At 41.6% G+C, this 12,007-nt stretch overlaps 1 protein-coding gene across 2 annotated transcripts in view; it reads right to left on the bottom strand.

Annotated features, from left to right (window-relative positions):
• carmil3 (capping protein regulator and myosin 1 linker 3) overlaps positions 1-12,007 on the bottom strand; it is a 101,374-nt gene that overhangs the window by 28,246 nt on the left and 61,121 nt on the right. For both annotated transcript variants that reach the window (XM_085377004.1, XM_085377005.1), the window contains exons 17-23: positions 9,725-9,794; positions 9,536-9,617; positions 7,413-7,509; positions 7,260-7,314; positions 3,147-3,319; positions 2,072-2,140; positions 1,591-1,684 (exon numbers count right to left, since the gene is read on the bottom strand). In XM_085377004.1, coding sequence (XP_085233130.1) covers positions 1,591-1,684; positions 2,072-2,140; positions 3,147-3,319; positions 7,260-7,314; positions 7,413-7,509; positions 9,536-9,617; positions 9,725-9,794 — 640 coding nt within the window. The remainder of the gene's footprint in view (positions 1-1,590; positions 1,685-2,071; positions 2,141-3,146; positions 3,320-7,259; positions 7,315-7,412; positions 7,510-9,535; positions 9,618-9,724; positions 9,795-12,007) is intronic.

Below are 12,007 nucleotides of genomic sequence, written 5' to 3'. Positions count from 1 at the left end.
AGAAATGCTGCAGAGCAGATACTCAGAATCAGAGAGAGGAAGAAAATAAATCATCAGAAGAGTTTTAAAAAATCTTGACATTTCGGCATATGGCATGAGTGACAGAGCAAGTTCAAACTCAAAGAACACTTCTGAATGTTGCTGGCAATGACCAGCGTAGAGCAGTATAATAAATTGCATAAATTAACAATTAACTGAATAATGTTGTTGGAATTTTTTAATGTGACCATTACACCCTGCAGCAAAGATGCCCGCCTGGGCTTTTTCTTGCTTTGTTTCTGCCTAAAGACCTCCTGGAGGAACCTCCAGGGCTGAAAAATGAAGCAAACACAAGTTCCAAAGACTGCACTTCCTCAAGCAGGCACTTGGCGTTGCCTCCAAATGAATGGATGTGACTACTGCTTTCTTTATATTTTAGTTAAACCACAGACTGTATATGTTTTTATCATGATAATACTAATTTTCATCTAAACAGACAAGGTGTTGCATTCCAAGACAAGTCTGATTTTAATTTGAGAGCATGAGAGCAAACCCTCATAGCACCCTATTACCCAAACAGAACACCCCACTCACAGACTGCAGGCTTACTTTTAGGTCCCAGGGTTTCTAAAAGTAGAAGCGGTAGACAGAGCTTTCAGCTATCAAGCTCCTCTCCTTTGGAGCTAGAACTCCCAGTTTGCATTCGGGAAAGATACACCTTCCCTACTTTTGAGCTTTTTTGACATAGCTTATAGCCAAAGTTAAATCAGGTGACCATGAACCTTTTTTTTCTTAATTATGCCGCTACCAGGCAGACTGCTGGAGGACTTCCCATGACAAACCAAGCATTGGTCACTCCCTTTTTTTTCTTTCCCTGTGTGTTTCTGTGCCACTATTGCCATTTTTGTACAGCGCTGTGTGACCGATTGTCTGTGAAAAGCGCTTAATAAATAAACCTTACTTACTTATTATGTTAAAAACTGTCTCCACTATCAATTAGGTTGCATTTTGTCCCCCCCAAAGGAAAACAAGTGGCAGCAGATGCCTGCCTCTCCCTGAGTCTGGCCTATTGGAAGTCTGTTCTTATCAAAAGGGAGTTCTTTCTCCCTCAAGTCGCCAAGTGCATGCTGTAAGGAATTGCCAGATCTTTTGTGATCTCACGCTATATTACCTCACAATATAAAGCACTGTAATATCACCTTTTTGGGGAACTATATAAATAAAAGTGAATTGAATTAAGTCTTTAAATCCTTTAAACTGAACCTGTAATACATGGATGCAATATGAATATGACACAGACAGAACTACGTTAGCAGTTACAGACATCTGGAATCTCTATCACAGATTGCAAACCTAACTCTCAGAAGGACTCTGGCAGTATTAGAAAAGTCATTCTCATGTCACAACATATCATACAGACATCAACATAATCATCTCTGGGAACATTCACATTTAATCATCACTTCTAACGCACGAGTAAATGAAAGCCATTCATCAGACCCACGCCTAAGTGTGACTCTTATTACCAGGCTCTTATTAACCATCTGTGTCTTGCAACATGGTGCAGCAAATTTAGCAAACCACAGGCTAAAGAAAAGAAGTCCTCCTCACCTTGGTCAGGGCTTGGTCGGTCTTCTCTGGGGCGCTGCGGTGCGCTTGAGTGACATCGCTGAGGGGCAGGGGCATGTATTGCAAGGTAAAGTTGCTGTTTGTTGCAGAGCGAAGGAAGACAAAGAGGGGCAGATAGAAAGACAACATTACCCTGGCAATAATAAACTGGAGAAACTGATGTTAACAAGAACAAACAGGAAATGCCCGGGGCACTTATAACAGCTGTCTGCAATTCCCTAATACGCAAATACACCCACACACCCTTGTACACACAGACAGAGATGCGCGGGTACATACTTCACGCCCACACTTATTTGACTGGCACACACGTCAGGAGAATGATGAAACATTCTGTAATCGCTAACATCACGCAGAGATGGTTATCTGCCTTTCATATGGGTGTGTGAGTGATGCGTTTCATGTGTGTGTGCGTCCGCCCTCTTCAAAAGGATGTTGGTGTGCTGCGTTGCGTTCGTCTTACTGCTCCAACGCTCTCGCCACATCTTGGAAGCCTGTCGCCGTGGTGTTGTTGCGATCCCACGTCACACTCCTGAGAGGGATTAAAGCAGCGGGAAATGGGGTAAGACCAGCACCGAGAGGAGGGAAAAGGAGAAGAGGATCGGTTGCTTTCTAAAGTGCCTAATCCACATTAAAATCTCACACAGATACATCAAAGTGACAGTACTTCTTTGACCACGCAGGACAGACATAAATATTAAGATATTCGTCAGAGCTTTCTTTTAGCTAGGTGTATGGTATCCCAACATTAGAGATGCATGAACAACTGCCGTGCCGCTAATGAGCTTCTGTTATTTCGCAGAGCAGAATTTCCACCTACACCCGACACCGACGAGCTCCTGTTTTTAATACATCACTCATTTTCAGCTCATCTTTCCTTTCATCCATCCTCCTCCTCAATCCCCCCCATCCCCCCCGACTTGGTTTGCCCTAGAAATTCAATCAGCAAAAACCCAGATCTATCTCTTTAGGTGGTCTCCCTCTCCGATCTCTTCGTAACTTTCACATCCAACCTTTCCCAACACACACACAGTACTACTCCACCCCCACCCCACAACCCCAGTATTCAAGGAGGTTTCTGGCCTCCTTTGCCCTTTCTCAATATTTTATTGACTCCTGTTACAACTCTAAAGTCAAACATACCTCCGAACATGAAGTGTTATTCGCTGTGTTGTTAAGGGTGGTGCTGTAAAAGCTATGTCTGAAAGGCCCCCTCCCACTAATTCATCTCTCCAGTTTGTAACATCCCTCAGGCTACTCAGTATTAGGTCCGGTCCTAATACCCCCCACCCTTCTTATCTCCTACATGCCACTCCACCCCCTCCCATCTTTGAAGCGCCACCTTCAACTCACTGTTCATAGAAACTTCACTGTATCCCCTTCCTAAACCTAACATATTAATTTTCTTTCTTTAATCTGCTGTCTATAGCATCTTCTCCAGACATGCCCCTCCTACGTATGAGGGTTTCTGATCTGCACTGAAATCCCCTCTTTTCTTCATCTTAATCGTCTATTACTGCTGTAACGCACACACCCACCTAAGTGTTGTGTTAATCTGCAGAGCTTTGCTGAGCATCTTGGCCCCAGAGTCCTCCAGGAGGTTGCCGCTCAGGTCCACCTTCCGTAAACAAGCGTTGGAGCCCAGGGCGTTGACGAGCACTGTGCCCCGCTGCCGAAGCCTCGAGTCAGCCAGCGAGAGGGACTGCAGGGCCTGGAGGATGCCAGGGGAGCAGGGAGTAACCAATACGGAAGCATATTTGAAAATCAGATTTTTTTTTTTTTTTTATAGAGGGCAATTATATGTGAGAAGCACCACCTATGTTTAAATGATAAAAGAAACATCCACCTAAAGCAAGAAGTTATTACTTCCAATTTCGTCCATACTCTAAAAGAAATCTGTGTATTTATCAGGTTCATTAATTATTACAATTTCTGTTGAAATTTAATTAGGAAAAAAATCAATAATGAAAGAACATGGTTGAAAATCAGATCAGATTTCATTTCAAACCCTCATTCATTATTAATTGTTGTTTTGCTGTTTTACTCGTTAGGACTTTGAAATGCACGCTGAACTAATTTGATTGTTAACACTCCTTTAAATGATGTTGCTGATGTACAAATTGGACATATTTTCTGTTAAAAAAAGGTTTGAAAAGGGCTCTACTGAAGGTTTTTGCCTGTCTCTGCTTAAACGACTCTGTGAACACATTTTTGAATATTCCTTATGCACACAAAGATTTCCAGCCATGCACAGTCTCCTGTGGTTAACTCTCCTGGACCTGGCTAGGATTGTAAGAGCCATCTACAATATTTTGAAGAATACTCATTCGTTTTCTAGGAAAGAGTTAGATGTGAAGGTCAGAGGTGGGACCAAGTCATTGTTTTGCAAGTCTCAAGTAAGTCTCAAGTCTTTATCCTCAAGTCTCAAGTCAAGTCTCAAGTAATGTCAGGCAAGTCAGAGTCGAGTCTCAAGTCACTGGTGTAAAAGTCCGAGTCAAGTCACAAGTCTGAAACTTTGAATTTCAAGTCCTTTCGAGTCTTTAAAAAAAAAAACGAAAAAATAATGTTGCAGTTATGCTAAATGTAAATATTAGACCATGTAATTTTAAAATCTGTGTTTTTCTCAACACATGACAAAATAGTGAACTTAGAAAATACACACAAATTGTGAAATTGGACCTCTATAAAATGCAGCTCAATTAAACCTAGCTCCAAGAATAATTTTCACCGACAGTTCTGAGATAAGCTGCATGTTATTCTTGGATGCGGTTGTAGGACCGGTGTTGCACAACACCGGCTTTAAAATCGCATGACAAAAATATCATACACATTAAAAAAAAACTGTATCACCAACGTAGCCTGGAAAACATTTGCTAGTTAGATGAAGTCAGCTATCTCATCTTAGCATATTTATATGCATATTTATAATCATACGGTTCTTGGAGTGAGTGCATACACTCATGAAGTTTAGTAACTTCCGGTCACTGCAACAAGCCCAGGTACAGTTTACCGACAGATGGGTGCAGGACCTTGAAATGCACCGTGTAGAACGAAAGACCATCGTACGTATCATAAGTTTACCAGTCTCACAAATTGTCGTCATAAATACACATTCGTTAACCGTTTATTAATAGGACCTTTGAGCTCAACGGTAATTAATTAGTAGTGGAAATAATTTCTGGTAGCATCACAGAAATGTAGCAGTGACAATAATACTGTATGCTGTAATCGTACTGGGCAATTAGTGATACAAAAAACCTGTTTTATCCTGTGAATAAAAGTATATGTTTTTGTCAGTGTACCATAATAACAGAAGCGAAACGCAATATTGTGTCAGGACAATTTACTATTTATGCACAATAAATAAAGGAGCATAGCGCGACCATTTCTGTTCAGCGCCAGACTTGCTTGTAACCTATATCACTAATTATGTTATGAAAATGACGTATTAAGTACTAAAAAACACTGACCTTCGTGTAAATGCTTGGAGCAGACTAACCTGTGAGCTGGAGTGTTCTGGGACGTTATATTTGGTCTTTGAATGGCTGCAATCCAGGCCATCCGTCGCGTCTTTGTTACTTCGGAAACATGGCTCGAACAATTTCTCTTCAACGACGTAATCCGATAACAACCGATCTCTTTACCCGTCGGCTTCCCGTGGCTGTCATGCGACCGGCTATTGCAGTTAATAATACAACAGCTTCTTGACATTTTTGTGTTTCTTTTTATCGCTGTATAACTGATTTTAATTGAAAGCCTGCGTGCGCTAGTACCGCTTGCCACGAGTTCCCAGAATCCTTTGCGGTTCTACCCGTGAATGACGTCACATTTTCAATCTCTATATAATATGCATGTTAAATTTTATATTTGGGGTAAAATATCAAGTCTTTTCAAGTAAACCGGTTCAAGTCCAATTCAAGTCCCAAGTCATTGGTGTAAAAGTCCAAGTCAAGTCACAAGTCTTAGAACATTTTTTCAAGTCAAGTCTAAAGTCATAAAATTAATGACTCGAGTCTGACTCGAGTCCAAGTCATGTGACTCGAGTCCACACCTCTGGTGAAGGTCGATGCTTTTCTCATGTCTCTATGGTAAACATAAACCTGGAACAAGCAGTTTTTTGGGGGGGTTAAAAAAGAATTCAATACAGGAGAAAATGGATTACATTTTTACAGCTTAAAACAAACAAGAATGAGGTTCCAGTTAGTTTTATACGTTTTTGTAGAACTTGTAATATTGCCTCTGCACACCAGCACAGTGGATTTTAGATCGAACAATCAAGATGAATATTTCCTTGCTTTGAGTTTGGTTTGCTTTTGCAGTGTGCTTTTGTGCCAGTATCGTACTTTTGCAGTACGAATTACTGTCCAAGTTTTGCAGCATTTGAGTTTTTTGAACAGAGAGTTTAGCCCTGTACATTTGAGAATTCACCTGTGACCCAGTTCCACTTTATGCCCATACCATAACACTGCCTCCACCATGTTTGACAGACAATATCGTATGCTACAAATCAAGTTTTTTTTGGTCCTTCTTCATATTTTTCTCTTGCAATCTTTTAAGTTCAGGTTGATCTTAATTTCAAATACTATGCAAATACTTTTTTCCAGTAGTGTGCAGGCGCTCTTAGATGGTTTCTGGCAGAGTCTAGTGGGGTCTTCGTGCTCTTGAGCGTAACCAGTGGTTTGCACTTTTTGTAAACCCTCTGCATCTCCATTCTTGATGGCAGACCTTGACAGTGACACTCCTACCTCTGTGGGACTGTTCCTGACTTGATGTTGGGCAATTGTCCAGTTAGGTTTGAGCAAAAATGGAGGACTGTGTATAAAAATTGCTGCAGTTCCAAAACAGTTTATGCTACACTTTTGTTAAACCCCTTGAATTAAAGCTGAAAATCTGCACTTCAATCACATGTTGACCGATTCCTTTAAAATCCACACTCCTGGTGTACAGACTATGAAACAAACTGTTTCCTTATCCCTACTGATAGCAGTCTTATGCATTCAGAATCATCTTCATTTCATTTAGTCTGTTGAGAGTTTTCTTTTTTCTCACGTTTGAGGCTAGAAGCCTTTTATGACTCATACTAGAGCGTTAACATGGTACTAACACTAATGCCAACAGTCTGCAGGGGACACTCACAGATTGTTTTGATGCTTGTGTTTTCAACACTTAATGTGTGAGCTGACTATGGCTGACCTCTGATAAAGTGCCTGTGTAATTCCTTTAAATGTGCACATTTACAACCGCCTGGGCCAGTGTTGGTGCGCTTTCATACAAGCATCAGTCCATGTTCGCTTCTGGAGCATCGTTGTGAACTATCACCATCAACAGTGGTAAATAATTGAGTAAGCTACTTGTCATGCTGAATTTGCGCAGCAGAGAGAGCCTCGGGAGCCCCGCGTACAAACTGAGACCAAATGAATCATTCGTCTGGCTCGTAGACAGCGTGGCTCGTGTACATGTTTATACCTTGCGCGTGTGGCAGGTGGGAGATGGAGCTTAAGACTGCACGAATGAGGATACAAGAATTAAACTGTGACAAGCGAGGGTTTGTGCGCACAGTGACAAATCTTGGAGGTCCGCGTGGGCGTGCATCTGAGCATGACACCACAGAGAATTTGTGCACGCACAATATGTTACATAATCAAACTCACACACTCTTCTTCTTGCACCAAATGAACTAGTTTCTGCAGAATTTCATCCAGCACCCTGAGGAGGCAGAAACAAGAGGGAAAGCATTCATCATCTGCATCATCTCCACAAACCATCTGCACACAGCTGCTTCCCCCCCCCCGCGCAGTCCATACCTGCCCTTGATGTTGAAGTTCTTCCCCAGCATCAGGTGTTTGAGGGAGGGATGCCGGGAGAACGCTGGGATGACAGCCAGCAAGTCAGCATCCAAACCTACACACACACACACAAACAGAAGCCAACACACATCATTGGAGTACGAGCGCAACGCCAGCAGTGGTACGCTCAGTGGAGCTTATGTGAAAACTCATTCAAAGTAGACCTTTAATTACATCCTAGTACGTGCCAATAAAAAAGTAGAAACATGCCTGAAACTTCAAATTATTCTGGACCATAAATAGGCAATCCATTAACTGGTATAAAGGACCGAACAAGTCGTATTTTATTACATAAAATTGAGTATTACTGGGCCGTTATACCAGTGACTCATGATTTGCTGAGCCAGGTGCTAACATTTCTGGCCCTCAAAGCTCCATTTTTCCCTCTCTCTCTCTCATAGTCCATTTTGGAACAAAATCTCACTGCCCACTGAAATTCCAAAATACTCCCAATTAAACCTCCTCCTTCTCACACCCACTCACCTTTTCAAAAGCTCAAGGATAGAGGATGCTGCTAAATGGAAGCGGTTACCATGGCAAGATATTTCAGAGTAAAATGCCTCATTCAGGGATCAAAAATATCTGCGGGTTAAATCAACTCCAGCGCTCACAGTGAAGTGCATTCATTTTACGAAAGCTTGCTGTGACACATTCAAGGAGGGTGGGTGACGGAAGCTGCTTGCAGCTAATGTTTCAGGTATTATTAGCGTCTCTGTTATAATACTATAACTAGATTACTGGCTGTTTGGGAAACGAGCTGGTCAGCGGTCAGCAGGGTAGGTGGTAAAAACAGTCCAATATATATTTTTAGTTCTAGTTTTTACCCATTACAACATCACAGGATTCATTGGTTAAGTGTCAGATTTTTTACTGAAACTTCAAGGTGAAGAACAGTCCTGTAAAATTTGAAAATATATCAAACTAAATATGGACATGCATCATGAACAGAACTACACTTTGCAGTAGTTCTAGTCAACACAATCAATAGCAGATTTTTAGGCATCAAGTAGTTTATGGTATTTATTTAAAGACAATTTAATTGGACTGCATAAATAATGGTCTTTAAAAGAGATTTCGATAACTCCCACAAACAGGACTAAGATTAGGCAAGAATCAAAACATGCCTTTGTTGGTATGTTAACACACTGATTCAAATTCACACATACATTTGCATCATCAGTGGTATGATGCAGCAGGTCTTTATTCACTATGCTCAGCTGGTAATCAGGTCTTGAATGTAAAGACAAAAATCTGGTGTCGCCATGAATGATTACATCATTGTTGAACTATGAAGAAATACATTAGTTCAGCCACTAAACTCACACAGATAAGGGGACTGGAATCAGCTTCTTTATTCATGCTTCAAAATATCATTCTCATTTTATCAGTCATGCTAGTAGACTAGTAAATTCTAATCGCATTCATGTGGGTGTGCACTGCCGTGTCTCTTTTATACATTTAACCTTTTCATATTTTCCCATAGTTTCATTTTTCTTTGTAAAAACAGCTACTTTGTTGCCAGAACACTTTTCCATCACTAGGATGGGTCAGAAGATGCCAACGCCAGCCTGTGAACATGCAGGGGTTTAGTTAGCGAGCCGATAACCAGCTCCGTGTGACCACTGATCGCCACAGGGAGGGTAAGTGAGTCCAGATAACAGTAAGACACCCTGGGTATGATGAACTCTCTTCATAGTGCAGGCCTCTGGTTGTTGTGTTTGTGGCATTTCAAGTACAAGTGCTGCCAACAGTGAAGCTGCAGATTCACCTCAAACTATCCGATGTCAACACTCACAGCTGAAGGGTGCTTCTCCCAGCTCTACTTACATTTTCATTTACTGGTTGTTATAAAATGCAGACAGATAGATCAGGAAATAACCAATATCAACCAACAGTACTGGCCCACCGATAAATCAGCCAGGCTCTAGGGACTGAGACTGGTTCACTAGTTTAGTTTAAAAGAAAGCCATTCAATTTAAAAGCTGATGGAGTCAAAACAATAATGGCGTAGTCTATACGATTTACAGCTACCCAACACACATACAACAACCCCTGTAAGTGCATCCCTTGTGGGTTCTTACCATTATCAGAGATATCTAAAGTCCCCACGCATGAAACTCGAGGAAACAGCTCCTGAATCACCCCGGCACCTGCTGACCTCAACTGTGGAAGGCAGACAGAGAGGAGCAGAGCATGATGGGATAGCCACAGGAGGTGATATATGAAGATGATGAGTGAATACACCCTGAGTACAGGCCGACAGAGCGTACCTCACAGCTGCTGATGTCCAGGTGTAAATCAGTGATATGAGGGTTATTGGACAAACCGAGGAACAGCGCCCTGAAGGAAAACAGAGGTAGGATGGGATGGGAAAGAGAGCGAGAGAGAGGAAATACAGATTAATCGTGAAGCAGATATAGAAAAAGGGGTACGAAAATGATAGTTAGATAAGAGGAAATGTTGAGAAACAGAGGTCAATTGAGGCACAAGGATGAGCAAAAACCACATTGGAAAAGAAAAATAAATAAAAATCAGTTCCACTTAAATCCAATCGCCTTTCTCCCTCTAACAACCCCCCCTCCTGCCCCACATTCTCCTCTGCACACCTAAAAGTTTAAGAACCATCTTAAAGGATTTAGAGAAAAGTAGCTTAAATATAAGATTCATAGCTCACTAAGTTGGCAACAGAAATTACCTCAAAAACCTTCAAGTTTTATTCAGAAGTGGCCGATTGTAGCGACTGTACATTTACACAAGCCCAGCTGGATGCGGGGGAAAAATACATTTGCACATCAAGGCTCCGCTGGAGGTTGTTCTTGTGCAATGAATACACATTTAAGAGTTATGCACCATGAGGAGGTAATGAGGAAAAGTGCTAAGTGGGGAGTCTGCTCCATCCATTTTGGCAGGGATCCATCACGCAGCGCGCAATCATCCCAATTGCTGGCATTTTGCTTTGTTTTCTCTGCTATTGATTGTGTTCAGCAGGCTATACGCCTAGCAGAGAAACTGTAATATTGCAAAACTCCATTTATCCCCGTTGGGAAACTCCTTTTTTTTTGTTGCTTGGCTGCTTTGTGAGCTGGTTTAGCTACAGATCTCCTGAAGCTGGTGGGCATAGAGTCCTCCACAAAGACACGTCAGCACAGTGGAAGCTGGCCAACACGGGGGCTTCAGTCTGTGTCAACTGATTGAAGGCCAGTCAACTAACGGAACAGTGAACTGGCTCCACTGTCAAGGAAAAGCATTTGAAGCCTAATGTGCACCTTGATGATTAACTCTCACTGGTGGTTTGGATGCAAACCACACTCCATATGGCATAAGCTATTTTTGTACTGAAACAATGATGACCGAAAAATGGCAACCTTGTTTGCTGGGCGGTTTTTGCTTTAAATTAGGACAGGTTAGGGTACTATCCTCCTCCTATCAAGGCCTCTGCATGCATTAAAGTTAGAGTACAGGAATAGGAATGCAGAAATAATGCATTGGGTGGGGGGGGGGGGCTCTCCCATTTCTACGAGTCTCCTTTTGGATGGAAAACCGAAAAGCCTTCAGCGGTCTTCCTCCTTGAGTTCGGTTTATACAGTGTTTTGAAACTAAAGCAGCTTACAGCATCATGAGTGGATACATTTTTAGCTGGAGTGGCCCCAGTGGGAATTCATTCTTCAGCACTCGCAGTCAAAACTGCCAGTGACACCCTGAACAAGGTTAGGAGTTAAAAATAACAAGATGCGCGAGTTTGTCTTATAACCCACATATATCATCAACCTCCACTGAAGCTAAACAGAATATGAGTTCTGGCTGTACCCGCAAAGTTTCCATTCATCACTATTCTCCCGCAAAAGTAAAAAATGTACCTGATCGCACAGCTGCTCGGCAGGTAGTCTGAGGGGGAAATGCTGCGTCCAATATCATAACGAAAGAAACGTGTCTCCCTCAAGTCCGCGTTTGCTCACTTAAGGCGTTTCATCCCGTAATTGGATTATTTTGCAGATTTCATTACTCCTACTGTGCATGAAATTTGTAGTAGAAATGCTGGGAGACATCATCCAAAAAATTATTAAAGTGAGGTTTTTTTAAAGCAACAGATTCGCTTAATTCATAATTCCAAGCCTACTGTAATATTTCTATTTTCAAAAAGGACTTTAAACTTATCTTGTAGGAGTAAGTGGCTTCTCCAAATTTCAGTCATAAAGTATGTAGGAGGCACAGGAACACACTTTCTCCAGCGTCTCCTTAGCAGGTAATTTATAGCTTTTTTTCCTCTAATAATACTAGCATAATATTTCAGTAGCTGCTTGATGTCTATATTAGCGCATCCTGTTGGCATCTTGGCATTTATTACAGGATATTTTGCCAAGTCAGTATATGCATCACGTCTAGAGATTTCCCAAATGAAGTGGAAGAGAATCAGATGCCAGTTGGCTGTCACAAATGATGATATACAGGTCAAAGCTAAACATATAGTCAGCAGAATATTTATACTGTAGCCACATCAAGAAGACCCAGTGTATCAATACATAATTAGAATACAAAACTAACAGTAGTTAGGT

Source organism: Diplotaxodon limnothrissa, linkage group LG18 (genome assembly GCF_057381915.1).
Source record: "Diplotaxodon limnothrissa isolate DT_005_m linkage group LG18, D_limnothrissa_male_GT1.1, whole genome shotgun sequence".
Lineage (NCBI taxonomy): Eukaryota > Metazoa > Chordata > Actinopteri > Cichliformes > Cichlidae > Diplotaxodon > Diplotaxodon limnothrissa.
The sequence above is the reverse complement of the archived record's forward strand: the minus strand, read 5'-3'. Positions and strand labels throughout refer to the sequence as shown.